This window comes from Plecotus auritus, assembly GCF_963455305.1.
Source record: "Plecotus auritus genome assembly, chromosome: 5".
NCBI lineage: Eukaryota > Metazoa > Chordata > Mammalia > Chiroptera > Vespertilionidae > Plecotus > Plecotus auritus.
In genome coordinates, this window is record NC_137776.1 from 134836431 (window position 1) to 134857807 (window position 21377).

Below are 21377 nucleotides of genomic sequence, written 5' to 3' on the forward strand. Positions count from 1 at the left end.
GGTTTACCTTCTGGACCACAGGGATCACCTTAACTGTTTCTTTTTAAAGCACTGACTCAGTGATTACCTGTGAATAGGAGGATAGCATGAGTGGGGGATAGAGTGTGGAGTGGGAGTAGGGAGGTCTAGAATAAAAGACTTGTTTCTCAAAAAAAAAAAAAAAAAAAAAAAAAAAGACTTGTTTCTCATTGTTTACCTTTTTAGTACGTTTTGAATTTTTCCATATGTGTATATTACTTTTCAATTAAAAACACTTGAGTTAGCCCAGGTTAAAAACAAGAAGTTAACTCGAATAAAAAAGTGGCAACATAAACAACGTCAGTAACTTCATATCAGAGGTAGCATTGTAGCTAGTATTCATAACAAAATATGTAACTTTACATTATTTTCCTAAACATTCGCTGCATTCCTCAGAACGTGATCAAAGAACCAGATTCCTCAAATCAAAGTGGAAACTGTCTCACCACTCGCCAGCCTCTTGTGGTCAGACTGCCTGCGAGACTGTCTCCTGACTGGTGCTCCTCCCATCCCCCCACTCCGGCACCGCAGCCTGGAATATAGTAAGAATAGTAAACAATGAAAATAGTTGTCAAATGAAATATTGGATGAAACCCTCATGCAGCTGGACCACACCGTTAGGCAAATAAAGAAGCCCAGAGAGGTTTCTTGACTTGCCAATATAAAATTGTGGAATAGGCAGTCGCATCATACTTTCTTCTTACTTACTCAGATTCATTTATGCACTTGTCAGAAAGGGGAAATGAAAATAAGTTACATTGCAGCAATTCCACTGGCCATTTTACTGAGACTGTACTTGTCTCAGCTCTTGGTTCAGAGGGTCTTTGTTCTCAAACTCGTGTGAGCATCTTTCTGCACTCGTGTAGTTTAAGGAAGTTCTAAGTAACTTGTTGCAGTCAGTTTTAACTTTACTTGTTTTGATGACTTTAGAATTTAATTCATCTGCCACACTCCTTTGTAACAGTTAAGGTTTACAAAATATTCTCAAATGGATGACTTGATTTAGTTCCACAGTAAATCTTCAAGATAGGTGTGATGTCATCCTCACTTTCTTAATGAGGAAACAGGGCCGGAGTGGTAGGAGAGCCTAAAGTCCCAGGGGTTGTCTTCCTTCTACAGACCCAGTGATTTTTAGACTGGATTGAACCGAACTGTGGTCGTTGCTTCTTTCAGTGAGAGGGAGAGGGGGAGATTCTCTGGATCTTTCTCCTTGAGCAGGGGAGGGGGAATAAAATATCTGACTCTTCACAATCCCTTACTTAAGAGTTTCCCCATTGTGATGTAAACCTTATGGACTGTATTTTTCAACATTTACGTATCATATTCCAATCTATATATATTAAAGGCTAAGTGCCTGTCTGACCAGTAGCTATGACGCACACTGATCACCAGGGGGCAGACACTCAACGCAGGAGCTGCCATGACGTGCACTGGCCATTTAAAAGGAAATGGCACCATGGACCTGGCCTTGACAAACCAACACTTGGCTTCCCCAAGTGGGACACAGGCCCTGCCACCACTCTGGAGCGACACCCCGCCAAATCGCAGCCAACACTGCCAAGAACCCATAGCGCAAAATGCAGCCCACAGCCCAGCCCAGCCCAGCAAAGGTGGCTAACTTGTGGGCACCAGGTGATGACATTACGTAGCAACGCCCAGCTTCCTCTCCCTAGTGACTAGCCTCCTTGCAGTTTCTTCAGCCCAGGAACATGACTTGCTTTATACCCAGGTGGAAACATTTTACACTTTAACTGAATGTCTGTGAAGTGTTTTCCCATGCCTCATCTTATTTGATCCTCACAGAAGTCCTGGAGTAGGTAGATAGGAGACTTGGTAGAATCCTATTTTATTTTCATTAGCCAGAAAACGGAGATCTAGAAAGTTTAGAAACTTGACCCAACTGAAAAAAAGTAAGAAATGATGGAACTTGAAAATGACTTCAGGTTTTCTCACTGCACAGAAATAGTCAAACACTGCTGCAGTTAAATATTTTACCCTTTGTTCTCCCTGCGTGATCTACAATGATAATCTGCTTCATGTTGATATTTACTGCTGTGTTGCTGACAATTACCTGAAAGAGAAGTTGGGGTGCTTCACTGGGCTAGAAAAAGCTTAGCTAAATCAGAAAGCAGTTCTAATTAAGCAAGTTTATTCTACATATATAAAAGGCTAAGTTGACTCATGCATGCGTGATACATATAAGCCTCCTGCTGGCACCAATCACACACGTGTGTTTCCACCTGTCATTGCCAATCATGAATTTGGTTGACACTTATAGAGAAAGGGTGAATAGCGATATTAAAATATTTCTTCTAATTAATTTCCTTGCAATGTGCACGAATTTGTGCACCAGGACACTAGTGTTCTTTTATAAAATCCATTAGCAGTTCCCATATCCTGGATCTTGCTTCTCCTCCTTCTCCTACCCCATCACTATCACTCTCTAGTCAAACTTACTAAACTCTATTCTGAACTAAGACTAAATGGATAAAAGAAAATTAATAGGTGCATGTTTTCATCTATCAAACTAACAGGCTTTTTTTTATTACAGGAAAAAATTTTGGGCCCAGCTGATGTGGCTCAGTGGTTGAGTGCCAACCTATGAATCAGGAGGTTGCAGTTTGATTCCAGGTCAGGGCACAGGCCCAGGTTTCGGCCTGATCCCTAATAAGGGGCATGAGGTAACCAATCAATGATTATCTCTCATCATTGGTGTTTCTATATATCTCTCCCTCTCTCTTCCTCTCTGAAATCAAAAATAAGTGGAAAGAAAAGAAATAATGTTGGTAAGGGTACACAGGAACAGGTACATTTATAAACTCTTGGTGAGAATATAATTTGGTGCAATTTTTCTAAAGGGCAGTTAGCATTATATCTAAAAAAAAAAAGGAGAGATCTTAAAAATATGCATACCTTGGCCCCAACTATTTTTTTCTGATGATTGTTTTCTAAGGAAATAAACACTGGTATGTACAGAGCTTTAGTTTTAACAGTGCACCCCACAAAGGTGTAGCTAAAAGGAAATAATCTAAAGGTTTCCCGAAAGACATTAATTATAGTCCTTCCTTACAATGGAATATTTTGTAAGAATAAAAAATTATGTTGGGAAAGAATATTTAACTATATAGAAGTATTTCACTATATACTCTGAAGTAATGAAAGCAGATTAAAGACAGTATGTAAAATATCCTATATTCACACAAAAATGTGCTTAGAAATAAAAGGGAAGAAAATGCTCTATAATATTGGTGCTTACCACTGATTACAGGTGTTTTTTATGTTCTTTTTTGTATTTTCCAAACTGTCTGTAATGAAGTCATGACTTCTGCAATGAGGAAAAAAAGTTACGTAAAACAGAGTTAAATTGCTCATGATTGAAAATGTCCCAATTGTCCTGCTCTCAGTGGGCCCAGCAGTGCTGGCAAACCATTGGGAACGATGTTGTAATGTGGCATTTCAGGCACAGTCCCAAGACTGGTGAGGGGAGGATTTGGAGAAAAGGCGGCCTGAGTCACAGACTGAAAGTAGGCACTGTGTGCTTCACACTTTCACAGACTTCTGATGGCAGCACAGGACTGCGACCAGACCTTGGTTCTGAGCACACTACTCCCAGTGTTTGGTGACCTCCGTAAGAGCTGATGATAATACTTACTGACAATGATGTTTCTTTAGTTTATGACTCTTCAAATTTAATATTCAAACTTATTATATTTCATTATGTGCATCTGATGTATTTGCTTCTGGGTTAGACTGTGTGTGTGTGTGTGTGTGGCTACCACACTACCATATATGTTAAGTGACCACTGAAAATGTCCATGTTTTTCATATATATATAATTTATTTTAACAAAAATAGTTCATATGTGACTGTGCTGGATTCTTGATTATAATTTTTCCCCTTCTGAAGATTGGTAATGAATATTTCAGCTTAAATGATATGATGTCTGTGTTTTGCTTCAAAATAATCTGGGGGTGAGTGGAGAAGTTGGAAATATATATGAAACAAGGTTGACTGTGAGTTGATAATTTTTGAAGCTAAGTGATGGGTTCTTGGGAATTTAGTGTGTTATTCATGCTCCTTTTCTATACGGTTGAAATTTTCACTAATAGAAAGTGTAAACCTTTAAATTAAAAAGAACATCTTAGTAATTCTGGTTATTTGTGACTAACCTTGTCCACAATCCTCCTTACAGTAACAGTGTTAACTACAACTTGAAAACTTTTAATTAGCCATAAAGGCAGGATGGTTTCTTATTAATAAGCCTCAATGGAAAATAAAGTGAAGAAGCCCCTTGTTCCTAATCAAGCAAAATGGGAAAATAGTCACTATTCTTTCTCTTAACTTCAGTCTTTTTAGAAATTAAAACATCGTTGGAAACAGACCTGATTCCATTCAAATTAGCAGCCAACAATAACAGTTGTTCTGTTTGACTATGTCCCAATGAGTTCCCAGTATAAAAAAAATGCTATACCTGAATTTCTGTGTGCATTCTTTATTAAAATAGCAAGAGGAGTTGGAAAGAAAAATTGTTTAACCTTATAATGTGAAGCAGTAAAAAGTTCACCACAGTTCTAATCAGATCTTTCTTCTTCCTCGTTTTCTACCTCTACTTCCTCCTCCTCCTTGTCCTTCTCCTTCTCTATTTAGACATATATGCCTTCATTAATTTGGACCAAAACTCCTATTCATTGTATTTATCAGTGAGTCAAATTTAGTGCCCAGTTGTAACAAACTATTCTGGCATATAATAGTTTGGGCTTCTGTCATATTCTCATTCAATTATTCTTATGTAATAATTAACAAGTTCCATGAAATTTTTATCAAACCAAACTATTATGTTTTTTTTTAATACATTTATTCAGAGAGGAAAGGAGAGGGAGAGAGAGATAGAAACATCAATGATGAGAGAGAATAATTGATTGGCTGCCTCCTGCACACCCCCTACTGGGGATGGAGCCTGCAACCCAGGCATGGCCGGAATCGAACCCGGGACCCCTCAGCCCACAGACTGACACTCTATCCACTGAACCAAACTGGCTAGGGCCAAACTGTTATGTTTTGTGTGACAGTCCAAAATATAATAAAAGGGCAACATTGTTCTTTTTATTATTATCTTTTTTTTACAAGTTATATTCTTCTAATGTGGTAAACACAAAACATAAAATTTACCACCTCAACCATTTTTAAATGTACAGTTCAATAGCATAAGTATATCCACATTGTTGTGAAACAGATCATTAGAACTTTTTCTTCTTGCAAAACTGAAACTCTGTATACATTAAACAATAACTTCTCTTTTCCTCTCCCCTCAGGCCCTGATAACCACCATTCTACTTTCTGTTTCTGTGAATTTGACTACTTCAGATGCCTCAAATGAGTGGAAGCATACCGTATTTGTCTTTTTGTGACTGGCTTTCTCACTTAGTACATATATGACATTTAATTATCCATTCATCCAGTGGTGGCTACTTGGGTAGCTTCTACATTTTGGCTATTGTGAATGAAGCTGCTATGAACATTGCTGTTCAAATAACTATTCAAGTTCCTGCTTTCAATTCTTTTTGGGTAAATACCCAGAAGTGGGATTGCTGGATTATATGGTAGTTCAATTTTGAATTTTTTTAGGAACCTCCATACTGTTCTCCATAGAAGTGACAACATTTTATAATCTTACCAGTAGCGCACAAAGGTTCCAATTTCTCCATATCCTCACCAACACGTGTTATTTTCTGGGTTTTTTTTTTATACTAGCCATCTAGAGGGATATAAGATCATATCTTATTTTGGTTTTGATTTGCATAACTGATTATTAGTGATGCTGAACATTTTTTCACATACTTGGTCATTTTTATACCTTTAAAAAAATCTTCATTGTTGAAAGTATTGCATATGTCCCCTTTTTGCCCCCTTTACCTCCTCTAGCTCGCCCTTGCCCCTCACCCCAGGCCTTCACAACCCTATTGTCTGTGTCCATGGTGTATATCATTTTTGAAGAAATGCAATGTTACATCAGCAGGTGTACACCAAAAGATAAAGTTCAAGGGCAAAACTTTGAGTTTAGTAATGTAATTTTATATTATCCATCAATTATGAACATAGTTAATTCTTATGTTGAAAGAATTGCAAGAATCTTACACATATGACCTCTTAATCAGAATGGACCTTAAATATTATATAATCCAATTTCCAGACCCAACAGAAATATAGGTGAATTTCATAGCATGAATTTATATGTATTTCAAACATAGAAATAATTTATAAAACCACTAAAGGATTTATATAAAAAGAACATATCTATCAAATTGAATACTCAATAAACTTGATTATAAGTACCTGGAAAGATATATGGAAAAGTGGCTGCATATTTTTTAAAAAAGATTAGAGGGATAGCCAGCAATATATTTACAATAGTCATCACTAAAAAGTATAATTATGAATGGTTTTTAAATTTTTTTATTCTTAGCATTTTCTTTTTTTATTATTTTTATTGACTCCCCCCCCCCTTTTTTTAATAGAGAGAGAGGAAGGGAGAGGGAGACATCAATGCGAGGGAAACATTAACCAGCTGCCTACTGGGGATCAAGCCTGCAACCTGGGCATTGCCCTGATGGGGAATCAAACCAGTGACTTCTTGGTGTATGGGACGATGCTCAACCAACTGAGCCACATGGGCCAGGGCCACTCTTAGCATTTTCTAATTTTTTATTTTATAATCAGAAAACAATAAGTGCTATTTTTAAAAATATGTTACTTGAGGAGATTAGTTTTCCCAAAGTGTGGTCCACCCATCACCTATATCAGAATTACCTGGCTGTACATTTAAAATGCAGATTCCTTAGCCAAGTCCCAGGCTTCCTTAATCAGAAGTTCTTGATGGTATGACCTCAAGAATAGCATTTTAAACAAATACTCTGATGATTTCTCATGCATATTAATAAGGTCCATAAAGAGTTGATTAAGATTAAATAAACTAAAGTACTCCCTCTCTGTACTGTCTTTATATTTAGGCTAGAATCTTTCTACTAAATCTCCCAATTCTCCTACCAGCATGTAAACAAGTCAGAAAGTCCACTGGATTTCTAAGAAATGTGGGCATGATTCCTCCTCCAGCAATTCTGAATTTTCCTGATTTCCTGATAAAAGAGCTATCTGAAGGCTAGAACAACCCTGCTATAGAGACCCCATGAGATCAAATGGTTGCAAGTACCTTAGGTCATTTAATAGCAACATCATGATTGAGCCCATGCTGATGGGCTTCCTGGTCCATGATGATCACCTTCACGTGGCCCTTACTAGCCCTCTAAACTACTCCTAACTGTTCCTCATCTGTAAAGTGAAGACGGTAATAATACCTATCTTTTCAGATTTTTCTTTCTTTTTTTTTTTTTTAATGCTGGAAACCAAGAGCTCAGAGTAAATCCATGCCCTTAGCAGTATATTTTGGATTAGCCATGAAGAACTTTCTGATGATTGGCGCTGTTACACAAATCATCATTGTTGTAATTAGCATTTATTCAGCTTTTATTATGTGCTAGATACTACTGTAAGCACTTAATATTTACCTTCTAAACAACTACATGAGGTAGTTATTTTTTTTTTTAAATAAATCTTTATTCAGATTATTACAATTATTTCTCCTTTTCCCCCCCATAGCTCCCCTCCACCCCTTTCCCACCCCACCTTCTGCCCTTACCTCCCCCCCACTGTCCTCATCCAAAGGTGTATGATTTTTGTCCAGTCTCTTCATGAACCCCCCATACCCCTTTCCCCCTGAGAATTATCAGTCCACTCCCTTTCTATGCCCCTGATTCTATTATATTCACCAGATTATTCTGTTCCTCAGGTTTTTAATTCACTTGATTTTTAGGTTCACTTGTTGATAGATATGTATTTGTTGTTCATAATTTTTCTCTTTACTTTTTTCTTCTTCCTCTTCTTTAAGAATACCTTTCAGCATTTCATATAATACTGGTTTGGTGGTGATGAACTCCTTCAGCTTTTTCTTATCTGTGAAGCTCTTTATCTGCCCTTCAATTCTGAATGATAGCTTTGCTGGGTAGAGTAATCTTGGTTGTAGGTTCTTGCTATTCATCACATTGAAAATTTCTTGCCACTCCCGTCTGGACTGCATAGTTTCTGTTGAGAAGTCAGCTGACAGTCGTATGGGTGCTCCCTTGTAGGTAATTACCTGTTTTTCTCTTGCTGCTTTTAATATTCTCTCTTTGTCTTTTGCTCTTGGCATTTTATTTTTTTTTTTTTATTTTATTTTTTAAATATATTTTATTGATATTTTACAGAGAGGAAGGGAGAGGGATAGAGAGTCAGAAACATCGATGAGAGAGAAACACCGATCAGCCGCCTCCTGCACACTCCCCACCGGGGATGTGCCCGCAACCAAGGTACATGCCCTTGACCGGAATCGAACCCGGGACCCTTCAGTCCCCAGGCCGACGCTCTATCCACTGGGCCAAACCGGTCAGGGCTGCTCTTGGCATTTTAATTATGATGTGTCTTGGTGTGGTCCTCTTTGGGTTCCTTTTGTTTGGGGTTCTGTGGGCTTCCTGGACTTGTAAGTCTATTTCTTTCACCAGGTGGGGGAAGTTTTCGGTCATTATTTCTTCAAATAGGTTTTCAGTATCTTGCTCTCTCTCTTCTTCTGGCACCCCCATAATTCTGATGTTGGTACGCTTGAAGTTGTCCCAGAGTCTTCTTACATTATCTTCAACTTTTTGGATTTTTTTTTTTTTGCTTTTTGCTTTTTCGGTTGAGTGTTTTTTGCTTCTTTGTATTTCACTTCTTTGACTTGATTCTTGTGTTCCTCTATTCTGTTTCTGGGTCTCTGTATAATATTTTTTATTTCAGTCAGTGTATGTTTAATTTCTAGTTGGTCCTTTTTCATATCTTCGAGGGTCTCGTTATATTTATCGGCCTTTTCTAGGATATTCTTAAAAAGTCTTATAACGGTGGTTTTGAATTCTATATCCAGTCGTTTGTTTTCCTCCATTTCTTTCGTTTGTGATCTGATTCTTTGACCCCGCATTTTCACTGCTTCCCTGAGTTGGTAAGGTAGATATTTGTGCTAGGTTTCCAATATGGCCCAGTGGGTCTGCTTCCCCAGTTAACCTGAGGTGGACACTCTTGGTGCACCCCTTTGTGGACTGTGTGTACGGCCTTGTTGTAATTAAGTCTTTATTGTTGTTGGTATCACTGGGAAGAATTGACCTCCGGGTCAGTTGGCTGTAATGATCAGCTGTGTCTATGCTGGGAGAAGCCCGGTGCTGGAGACAGCCTTATAGGATTAGACTTGCCAAACTGCAATAGCCTCTGTGCTCAGCTTGGGTGGGGTGGAGCCTCAGTCTTGGCTTCCTGTCAGCCCCGCCCCTGCGCGCACGTGCGCTTTCAGTCCTCCGCCTTCCCCAGCTCGAGTCTCCGCCTGAGAGTCCAGACTCCCCCCACAAGAGCGTGGGTCCCCAGGGGCTCGCCTGGAACCGGGGTTCACTGCAGTCAGAACTGGGGCACAGTGCCGTCAGGAGCCTCTGACTCCCCTCCACCAGGGAAAGCCCGCGGCAACCTCCGCAGCCCTTGTGCGCACCAGCGCGTGCCCCCGTGCGCACTTTCAGTCCTCCGCCTTCCCCGGCTCCCGAGTCTCCGCCCGAGAGTCCAGACTCCCCCCACAAGAGCGTGGGTCCCCAGGGGCTCGCCTGGAACTGGGGTTCAGTGCAGTCAGAACTGGGGTTCAGTGCGGTCGGAGGCTTCCTTCCCCCTTCCGCCAGAGAAAGTCAGCCAGGCTCTCAGCCGCCCTTCCTCTCTGCGCGCACAAAGACCCTTTGCCGTACCTCCAATTCTCTGTGAGCTTTTCTCCTTCCTTCTAGTTGTAGAATTTTCACTCAGCCTGCTTTCCTGTGGTTCTGGATGGTGTCCGTTCTGTCTTTTAGTTGTAGTTTTGAAATTGTTGTGCTAGGCAGCAGTTTAGGTGTTTACCTATGCCGCCATCTTGGTTTCTCCCTGAGGTAGTTATTATTATCCGTATTTTTACAAATGAAGAAAGTGGGGCTTAGAGAGGCTCAAAGTTTACAGAGTTAAGAAGTGGTAGTCAAAACTTGAACCTAAAACCTCACCACTTAAAAACTTCACTATACTGCCTCTTTTCCCAAACTTACTTTCTCATTAACTAAATATACACAATACTTCTGGTTTCTTAACTAACTTTTCTTAATTCTTAACTTTATTCTTAATCTTTCATGCAGAAAAATTAATGAATGAAATCAGGATTTCCACATTCACCTGGAGAATAACATTCTTTGTGTCTTTTTTTTTTTTTTTTTTTTTTTTTGGTTTCCGAACCGTTTATTTCTCCCGACCGGGAGGTGGGGGTCGCTGGGAGCGAGAACATGCTGCCGGCGGGGTCTGGGGCTGATGGGTTGGGGCGGCGGGCCCTCAGGCGAAGGTGGAGCCGTTCCAGCCCACGTTGGCCGCGTTCACGTCGTAGTAGTTGATGTAGATCCTGTCCGGGCTGATGCGCAGGCGCTCGGCCAGGAGGCCGCACAGCAGCTTGCTGTAGGAGCGGTTCTGCGGGCCGCCGATCTTGCCGATGCTGTGCAGGCTGCAGAGCGCGCAGGGCTCACTGGAGCCGCCGAAAGCCATGAGCTGGTCCGGCACCATGTGCACCGCGATGTACTGGGCCGGCTTGCCCGTGGCCTGCGCCAGCTGCTGGGTGAGCTCGGAGAGGAGCCCGTCCGGCACCGAGGCGCGGGGCACGTTGGTGTTCACCACGAACATCGGCATGATCGCCACATTCTTTGTGTCTTAAGCAAAAATGAAAATAATAGCCCTAACTGGTTTGGCTCATGGATAGAGCATCGGCCTTTGGACTGAAGGTTCGATTCCAGTCAAGGGCACCTGGCTAAGTTGGGGGCTGATCTCCAGTGGGGGGCCTGTAGGAGGCAGCCAATCAGTGGTTCTCTCTCATCATTGATGTTTCTTTCTCTTTCCCCCTCTCCCTTCCTCTCTGAAATAAATAAAAAGTACTTTTTTAAAACGAAAATAATGATTTATGTACAAGTTCATGTAAATTCTTGAAAATAAGCAGTGGAAACATATCACCCATGTATGATGTTGCAGGTTATAAATGAATCAAGGAACTAACCTCTAAACACATTGGATAGTATTTTAACATTACCCATCATACAACATGTGATTCACCAAATGAAGAATCTCTCCCTACCCAAGTCACTCCCTAAAAATACCCAATGTGATGCACTGCAGGCTCTTACTTTCCTCATAGATCCCAAGAATTCAATTGTGTTCTTGCCTTGTGCTGCCTTGCCTGTTGCGTCCCATCAGAGGAAAAGCTTCTGTAGGACCCTGAGGAATGGAACATAGTATCCCAACGTCTCCCCTCAATCTATCCTTCCCCAATCCCAAGCAAGCACATTGTTTCCAGAGGCTGTCTTAGGGTTCCTCTGTAGTAAGGACAAGAACATTGACAAGGATGGCAAGAGTTCCTTCCATGTTTTTACCTTGACCAGTTTGGAGGAAACAGACGGGTTTATAGCAGTGGGTGTGTGGATTACAAAAGGAAGTTGGCCATTGCCTGTGTATACTTTGTTGTTAAGTCCGTGTTCTTCCACGGTCAAGCAGATAAAAATCAGTTTACCTGTTAAAAAGCAGTAAGGAGAGGGAAGGCGGGGGGAGGGGGGGGAAGGTGTGATAAGAGATCAACCAAAGGACTTGTATGTATGTATATAAGCATTACCAATGGATATGGACAGGGGAGGCGGGGGGAGCATGTGCTGGGGGGTGAGAGTGGCCAGGGAGGGGTTGATGGGGAAAAAAAGGAGATGTGTAATACTTTAAACAAAGAATACAAAAATTTTAAAAAGCAGTAAAGGATTATTCAGCTCTGTAACCCAACCAAATCTGGGGTGGAAATATTGTTTGACTGAAATGTGGCAAGAAAACTGGGATGCTTCAAGACTCGAGGAGTGCAGAATGTGTGCTGAGATCCTCTGAAAATTATCTCGAAATATCCTACTACTGCTCATACAGTTCCCTCTTGTGGCTAGAAGAAACATCTACTTGAGGTTTTATAATCTTATCTACAGATTTTTTTAAAATAATGGACATTTCTAAGTTTGTTCATCATGAAAGCACTCATAACAATACCCCCAAGCAAGTTTTAAAACAAACTTATTCAGACCATATAATACATTTGAAGTATGGTAGCAACCATACTTGGGTAAAAATTGCTGTTTAATATTTTAACCTTGCTGTTTTGGGTTCTGTACTCATTTAAAAGTTATTTTGATTTTCTGAACTTATGTATGATTGAATACTCCCTTGATGGCAGTTTGAATATCCCATTGATTGTGATCTCACTGGTCATCGAAGCACATTCCTCTGGGACCCAGGACAGATAGTGATCCTAAATTGTCTCAGTAGCTACAGATAACTGAATTTCGGTTGACTCAGTGGTCCCAGAATCTGGACAGCACAATTATTCTAAATTGTCCAGGTGGGTGGTCCCAGATAATGTGTTTCTGTTGATTCAGTGTTTCGTAGATACTTTAGATAACTAAGTTGCTCAAATTCTGCTTCTGTAAAAATGCTTTTTCGCAAAACAGGTTCCTCATTCCAGACCCAAAGATGTAATCAATACTTTTGTGATATTCTGTCAATATAAGCCAGATGTGGCAAGCTGTTCGGGGCTGCGAGGTCTGGAGCGCTTTTGCTCCCTCGTATGCCACCGGCTTTTAATAAATGACTCCACAATTCGACCTTTTTTTGAGGCATCCTTTGTAAGATGGGGGTTACACTACAACACATTTTTAAAATGTCTTGTTTCAGGCAAAACTTAATTAATGCAGGTACAAATTTGAGTATATGAAATTAAAGACAGTCAAGGAATTAAAATGTGTGAATGCAATAGTTAACACTTTACGATGCCATTAACCTCAACAAGCAAGAGTTTCCCAAAGCCCATTTTAGTCCCTGAAAATATATTCGGCACCACTGGAAGTCCAGTTAATAAAAAGAGACCATAGAATCACAAGTTGAGAAACTATCCTTTAAGTGTAATAAACTTGGCAAAAGAGCTCAATTCAGTTTCAGTTACATAGCGCATACATTATGTTCAGACTATATAGATAAGTTATAAATCCTCCAAAATTAAGACACTGTGTACTTGTCTTTCATTTACTCATTATTACTTCCTCAATGCTCTATTGAGAACATGTTGGCATTTTTATCTTGTTTCATTATTTCATTTACTAATGGTTGCATTTTCTGAGTTTTCATTTCTTTTTTTAAAAAAATAAATATTTTTATTGATTTCAGAGAGGAAGGGAGAGGGAGAGATAGAAACATCAATGAAGAGAGAGAATCATTAATCCTCTGCCTCCTGCATGCCCCCTACAGGGGATCAAGTCAACATGTGCCCTGACCAGGAATGGAACTCTGACCCCCTGGTTCATAGATTGATGCTCAACCACTGAGCCACCATGGTCAGGCGTCTTATTTCTTATTAAATGTTGGACAAACATAAAGAATGGAGCAAAAGAGAACTTCTGATAGAAGCTCCACACAACTGAGCAGTCAGAGAAACACTCAGTGGGTCAAAATTCAATAATCCTCCAAAACCTTTCCTGTCTCACAAAGACACCTCACCTTTGAGAACAGGGGACCATCTATGAGAGGCTGCGTCCCACAGATGCAACCCTGGGCTCTCCCTTCCAGCAATGCAGCACTTCCTCCACCTGGGTGCTCCTCTTCAAAGACCCACCTTTCTTTTAATCTTTGTCTTCATTTTAGTTCCCTGAGAAGCCGACCTTGAGACAAGAATATACCAACAAATAGTTTATTTTGGTGGTGACCTCAGGAAATGCCATCAGGGATGTAATAGAAGGAAGGGAAGACAGCCAATAAAGGCAGTGTTTTCAAGCATGTTGGCACGGTGGGTAACAGGTGCTCAGTCCCTCTGGGGAATGCTGGGAATCAGTGTAGAACCCATGTCTCTTAGTTATTCTGCCTGAGGATCGAGGGAGCTGGAGATTTATATAGGGGTGGGCAAATGTAGGTTTGCAGTCGTGAGAACGTGAAACAGTTTCTTTTTGTATTATTTATTAATTATAGTATTATTCACGTTACAATGGTAAACCTACGTTTGCCCACCCCTGTACACCAACTCTAATCAATCATTAGTTAAGGGCTGCTCTGGGAGGCATTAAGTCTCCATACACCCAGCCTCCATGCTCACAGTTGGACCTCTAGCCACTAGAGAAAGCCATTGCAAGGTGCTGCCTGCCGGGAACCCATCATTGTCCCACTAATAGAGAGATGTGGAAAGGGAATCTGGAAGGCTGGTCAACCTTAATTGCTCTGAAAGGTCAGAGCTGATCACTCATTGTTTCGTTGAGACATTGGTAGTTGAAGCAGCCTCCACCTGTTACTCTTACATGAATTCTTGCTGATTGGCTATTATTGGAATTTCCTGCCTAAAGGATATGGGTGTATCCCATAACCTTAATAAAAGGGATAGCAAAGCCAGAGCGGGTGGTAGTCCTCCCCCTAGAGGTGGACTCCAGCTTGGGCCCCAATGTTCCCAAATTAATGCTTTTCTAGTCTCTTTTCATTTGTGTGCGGCCTTCTGCAGAACCCGAACCCTGAACCTGGAACCCTGAACCACGCGGGACGTGAAAAGGATCCCCACAGCTGCCGCTGCTGGCTGTTGGTAAAGCCCCAAGGAGACATGGGCTGGGCCCCGACGGCACCGGCTGCACTGGTGTCTGAGATTGCAATCTGGAACCCTGAGGCCCATTATCAAAAGCCAGGGCTCACAGAACAGGGTTGAAGAAAGGTTCTGGAGACAGACTGATGGTTCCAAAATCTGGGTGCTTCTCCAAGCTTCAAATTCCACAAAGGATTGTTGTGGGGATTGAATAACGTAATTCATGTAAAAGTATCCAGTATTGTTTGCAACTGGCACATAGTACACTTTTCTTCAAATTCAAGTTATTAATATTATTACTAACACCTGATGACCTTACAGAGCCCTAAAACCAAACAGAACCTTAAAATGTTCTGCTTGCCCTAGCCATTTTGCCTCAATAGATAGAGCGTCAGCCCACAGGCTGAAGGATACCTCAGTTGCAGGCTCCATCCCGCCCTGGTCGGGGTGTGTGCAGGAGGCAACCAATCTATGTGTCTCTCTCGCATCGATGTTTCTCTGTTTCTCCCCCTCCCTTCTACTCTCTCTACAAAATAAAAATAAAAATAAATAATGGAAAAATGTCCTCAGGTGAGGATTAACTAAAAATAAAAAATGTTCTGCTTGACCAGGCTGCCCAGCAGAGACCCAAAAGTTCCAGTCTTGCTACCGGTACGGTGTTTACACTGGCACCAGTGAGCAGAACTGATGAAATCTCTGGCACTCTGTCCAACTAGTCTTGAAGACATGGCCAGACCCCTAGATTATCCTCAGAGGGAGAGGGAATTGTCTCCAGCTGAGTGTGGCTCAATAGAAGAGTAGATATATCCAACAAAAGTAGGTTCTAGGGGCCATGGTCTGCAAACTGTGGCTCGCGAGCCACACGCGGCTCTTTGGCCCCTTGAGTGTGGCTCTTCCACAAAATACCACGGCCTGGGCGAGTCTGTTTTGAAGAAGTGACGTTAGAAGAAGTTTAAGTTTAAAAAATTTGGCTCTCAAAAGAAATTTCAATCGTACTGTTGATATTTGGCTCTGTTGACTAATTAGTTTGCCGACCACTGTTCTAGGGCAAGCTCACCTCAGGGTCCAACTTACCTTCTTCACACTATTTTCCTACCCAGCTACTCAGACAGTGTTTAATTCTTAAGTTTATGAGAAAAAGGAAAGGAGGAGAGAACTAGTACTTATCCCTCTCCACAACAAATTCTAACACAAAAATATAACTTCCCTTTCAATAAGCAAGTATTTTTGGAATTCCGTAGTTCAGATGAAATTACATGGTTCACATGTTCAAAGCATTTTTTTCCCCAACTGTTTTTCCTCCACGGTGTGCAGACCAGACTTTTGGAAAGACTCAAACTTTCATTACAGTTCAGCCGTACAGGATATAAAAGCTGGGTGAGTCCTGCTTAGGTTTTTCTTTGTTACTAAACATCTCTACGTAACTAATAGCAAGAACAGATTTGGGAAGTGGTGCAGAGGGCATGGAGAGCCCTTTGAAGCCACATAAAGACAGCAAACAAAAGGAAACTTAGAGAAAGTTGATACTATTTTCCAAAAATCAGAGAATGCTATTTTTTTCAGGTCTCTAAGATAATAAATATGTAGCTTATTTCAGTACAATGCAGTATTTTTCTAAATCACTTCCTGATAAGATTATAATTCAAATTGCAAATTAAAAAAAAATATTTAGCTACTAATACTTACAGACCCTTGATTAAAAAATGTGGCCTTCCTTAATTAAAATAAACACATATCCTCCAGAATTGGTACTGATTAGGGAGGAAGAGCTGGACCTTATGTCCCCCTTGATTCATCATCCCCTGTGCTGGGGTGGAGGACACAGCTCTCTTTTAATGTTGGCCTTAGCCAGGCCCGGTTTGATCCTAAGAGAACTTCCTAATAAACTCCCTGTTCCCTAATTTCTGCCTCAGAGTCACCTTCCCTGAGAACCCAATTTGTGGCAGGTAACCCACAGCCCAGCAACACATATCCAGAAACCTGAAACCCTCAAGTGTAAACCCAAAAGAGCAAAGGAAGTCAAAGCAGATTATTACTGTCTCCATGTGAAACTGTCTTGTGTTCAGTTAATTGGTAGTTTTAATAATCACTTTCAGGAGGAAATTTACCTATCTTTTTTTAAAAATATATTTTATTGATTTTTTTACAGAGAGGAAGGGAGAGGGATAGAGTTAGAAACATCGATGGATGAGAGAGAAACATCGATCAGCTGCCTCCTGCACACCCCCTACTGGGGATGTGCCTGCAACCAAGGTACATGCCCTTGACCGGAATCGAACCTGGGACCCTTTAGTCTGCAGGCCGACCCTCTGTCCACTGAGCCAAACCGGTTAGGGCCTATCTTTCTTTTTTTTAAAAAAAATTTTATTTCAGAGGAAGGGAGAGGGATAGAGAGACAGAAACATCAATGAGAGAGAATCATCGATAGACTGTTTCCTGTATGCCCTCCACTGGGGATCGAGCTCGCAACTTGGGCATATGCCCTGACCGGGCATGGAATTGTGACCTCCTGGTTCATAGGTGGACATTCAACCTCTGAGCCACGTTGGCTGGGCCTATCTTTCTTTTAAGTCACTTCAACAGATTAAAAATGGAACTGCCTTATGACCCAGTGATTTGATTCCAGTTCTGGGAATATATCTGAAGAAACCCAAAAACACTAATTAGAAAGAATATATGCACCCCTATGTTCATTGCAGCATTATTTACAATAGCCAAGATTTGGAAGCAGCCCAAGTATCCATCAGTAGATGAGTGGATAAAAAAAAAAAAGCTGTGGGATATTTACACAATGGAATATTACTCAGCTGTAAAAGAGATGGGAAGTCTTACTATTTGGGACAGCATGGATGGACCTGGAGAGCATTATGCTAAGTGAAATAAGCTAGTCAGAGAAAGAAAAGTACCATATAATTTCACTTATATGTGGAATCTAATGAACAAAATAAAGTAGAAACAGACTTATATAGAGAACAGCTGTTTGAGGGGGCAGGAGTTGCAGGGCTGGGTGAAAAAGGTGAAGGGATTACGCAAAAACAAAACACACACAAAAAAACTCACAGACACAGACAATAGTATGGTGATTACCAGAAGGAAAGAGGGTGGGGGAGGTAGAAGATGGTATAGGGGGAATAAATGGTGATGGAAGAAAACTGGACTTGGGATGGTGAACACACAATATGACATACAGATGATATATTATAGAACTAGAGGCCCAGTGCACGAAATTCATGCACGGGGGAGGGGGGTGTCCCTCAGCCCAGCCTGAACCCTCTCCAATCTGGGACCCCTCGAGGGATGTCCGACTACCCATTTAAGCCCAATCCTGGTGGGATCGGGCCTAAACAGGCAGTCGGACATCCCTCTCACAATCCAGGACTGCTGGCTCCCAACTGCTCGCCTGCCTGCCTTCTTGATTGCCCCTAACCACTTCTGCCTGCCAGCCTGATCACCCCCTAACCACTCCCCTGCCAGCCTGATTGATACCTAACTGCTCCCCTGCCAGCCTGTTTGCGCCTAACTGCGCTCCCCTGCAGGCCTGGTCACCCCTAACTGCCCTCCTGTGTAGGCCTGGTCCCCCCCAACTGCTCTCCCCTGCAGGCCTGGTCCCCCCCAACTGCTCTCCCCTGCAGGCCTGGTCCCCCCCAACTGCTCTCCCCTGCAGGCCTGGGTCCCTCCCAACTGCCTTTCCCTGCAGGCCTGGTCGCCCCCAACTTCCCTCCTCTGCCGGCTTGGTCACCCCTAACTGCCCTCCCCTGCAGGCTTGATCACCCCCAACTGCCCTCCCTTGCAGGCCTGGTCCCTCCCAACTGCCCTCCCCTGCTGGCCTGATCGCCCACAACTGCCCTCCCTTGCAGGCCTGGTCCCTCCCAACTGCCCTCCCTTACTGGCCATCTTGTGGCGCCATCTTGTGTCCACATGGGGGCAGGATCTTTGACCACATGAGGGCAGACATCTTGTGTGTTGGAGTGGTGGTCAATCTGCATATTTTATTAGATAGGATAGAGGCCTGGTGCATGAGTGGGGGCCAGCTGGTTTGCCCTGAAAGGTGTCCCAGATCAGGGTGGGGGTTCCCTTGGGGCATGGGGTGGCCTGGGCGAGGGGCCTGTGGTGGTTTGCAGGCCAGCCATACCCCCTGGCAACCCAAGCAGAGGCCCTGGTATCTGGGGTTTATTTATCTTCTACAATTGAAACTTTGTAGCCTGGAGCGGAGCCAAGCCTTCTGCTTGCTCTGTGGCAGCAGCCATTTTTTTTTGGATTTATGTATCTTCTATCATTGAAACTTTGTAGCCTTGAGTGGAGGCCTAGGCTGGCAAGGGCAGGCGGAAAGCTTGGCTTCCTCCATTGCTGGGGAAACCCAATCCTCGCTCCTGCTCTCTGTGGCTGTAGCCATCTTGGTTGGGTTTATTTGCATATTTGCTCCTGATTGGCTGGTGGGCGTGGCTGGTGGGTGTAGCAGAGTGATGGTTAATTTGCATATTACTCTTTTATTATATAGGATTGTACACCTGAAACCTATATAATTTTATTAAACAATGCCACTCCAATAAATTAAATAAAAAGGAAAAATAAATACGTAAATAAAAAAGAACAAAAAAGCGTCTCTGAATAATAACCATATCATAGAATAACCCAATAAGCACAATGTTTATAAAAATGTGGGTGGTGGAGCATTTTGTTGTAAACTATCTTAAAAAATAGAGTAAAAGTAAAGTAGCAAAAAAAAGTATTGAAATGAAAGAAGTGCCAATACTTCCCATTTTGTAAAAAATACATTTCTGAAAAATTGGTCTGAGTCATATTTTAAAGTCAATATTGGAACTCATCATTTAAACATTTTTATGACAAACTGTTTTGCAGGGGAAAAAATTGTAAATTTAAATCACCGCCTTTCAATTTGCTATTTTATAAAACTAGATTTTTCACACACTGAACTGATTTAAACTAAAGTATTTGTTTTTCAAAATCTAACACCATAGCAAAACATCAAATACAAAATTGCAGTAAGCTCTAATTAATTACTCTTGGCCCAAGGTTTTTAGATACAGAGGGAGAAAAAGTCACTTCAAGTTACATGTTACTATCATATTCTGGAGGAAATTAGCCAAACTCTTTCCCAGTATTGGAACTTTGTTGTATTATTATTTCTCAAAATAAATCCATTAACAAAGACTTATCATTCTCTCCTTTAAATAATTTTAATACTAATACTTTGTTTTGGTAATGGATTTAAACTTCATCCTGAATGAGTAGCGAAAAATAGAGAAATATAGGTTAGGAACTTCCTTATTCTCTTCTGCCACAGAGTGGTTTCTCCCCCTAGCTTAGTAGGCATAGAGTGGGCATGGATAATTTCATACTAGATTTGCATAGAGATTGAGAACTTGGTCTTAGCTCAAAGCAAGCAGTTCACATTTAAATAAAATGAACATTTGGATACAATGCCCAAATTTACATAAGATTATATTATAACTAGTCGCCCTGTGCAGGAATCCGTGGGCCAGTAGCTTGCCAGTAGCTCACTGCTGCCCTCCTGTAGCTATCTGCCTGCTGCCCTGCCCTCCTGTAGCTCCCTGCGCTCCCTCCCCGCCCCCTCATAGCTTGCTGCCCTGCCCCCTCCTGTAGCTCTCTGCCACCTGCTTGTAGCTCGCTGCCCCACCCTCCTGATGATCCGTGATCCGGTTGTTATGCTTCACGATGTAACGACCATTTGCATATTACATCTTTATTATATAGGCTGATTCAGGAGGAAATCAGTCCACAAATCACATCTATTATCCTTTGTATAATGAAAGTACAAGTTGATCTGTTGTTGCAAACCTACCTAAGCCTACTTATGAGACATAATCAAAGGCAATAGTCACAAGTACATAGGTCAGGAATGTCCCTTGGCGAGGTGGAATAACATGTACCCAGATCCAAAATACCAACATGGACTCTCTCGAGAAGAGTGTCAGATGCATAAGTATTTTTCTTTAAAATGGCTCCTAGGTTACAGATCACTTCACTGCTCTAGGCCTCTTAGACTTCTCACGTGAAAAGGCAGGAGGCATGGTGCTCCCAATGCAGAAGGCGGAAGTGAAGGAATGGCGTATTTCCTTACACTGAGGAGGTCGGTGCAGGCCCACAGTTCCTCCACCTCCTTGCAGATCTTCTGCTTCAGCCTTTCCAACTCTTGGGTCAGGTGTGTTTAAGTTTAACTCCATGAATGGCACCAAAGTTTAGAAGTGCTGAGAGACTAATGCAGATTCCAGTCCATCCTGTGGGCTCTAATGTGTCATTGCTTCCCTGACGTCACATCCTGACTGCCTGTCCTGGGGACTTGAACTCCAGCACTAGACAGAAGAACACCAGCCTTACACAGACAGTATAACCAGCCCCATAGCTGCATACGGCCAAATCCCTCAATAAATCCCCTATTGTGTTTGTTTGTCATCGTGGTTTTGCTTCTCTAAACAAACCCTGACTGATATATTTGGGTTGGATTTTTAGGGTTTCAGTGTTTACTACTACAAAAATGCCACTGTGAATGTCCATGTTTGTATTTTCTGGTGTGTAAGTACCCAAGAATTCCTCTACAATGTATACCTAAGAGTACAGATTGCTGCATTATAGGGTATTCAAATGTTCAACT

General features: G+C 41.8%; 2 protein-coding genes across 2 annotated transcripts in view; both read right to left on the reverse strand.

Moving 5' to 3' along the window:
• Window positions 1-3293: 3293 nt before the first annotated feature.
• The window catches only part of PDCD1LG2 (programmed cell death 1 ligand 2), a gene marked incomplete at both ends in the record, with an annotated part of 87300 nt that continues 69216 nt past the window's right edge, over window positions 3294-21377 (reverse strand). Inside the window, one exon of the mRNA XM_080667829.1 lies at window positions 3294-3343. Within this exon, the coding sequence (XP_080523955.1) occupies window positions 3294-3343 (50 nt within the window). The remainder of the gene's footprint in view (window positions 3344-21377) is intronic.
• On the reverse strand, window positions 10354-12787 carry LOC308247963 (macrophage migration inhibitory factor). The gene has a single exon (XM_080667845.1). The coding sequence runs from the start codon at window positions 10801-10803 to the stop codon at window positions 10456-10458; it is 348 nt and encodes a 115-aa protein (XP_080523971.1). The 5' UTR covers window positions 10804-12787; the 3' UTR covers window positions 10354-10455.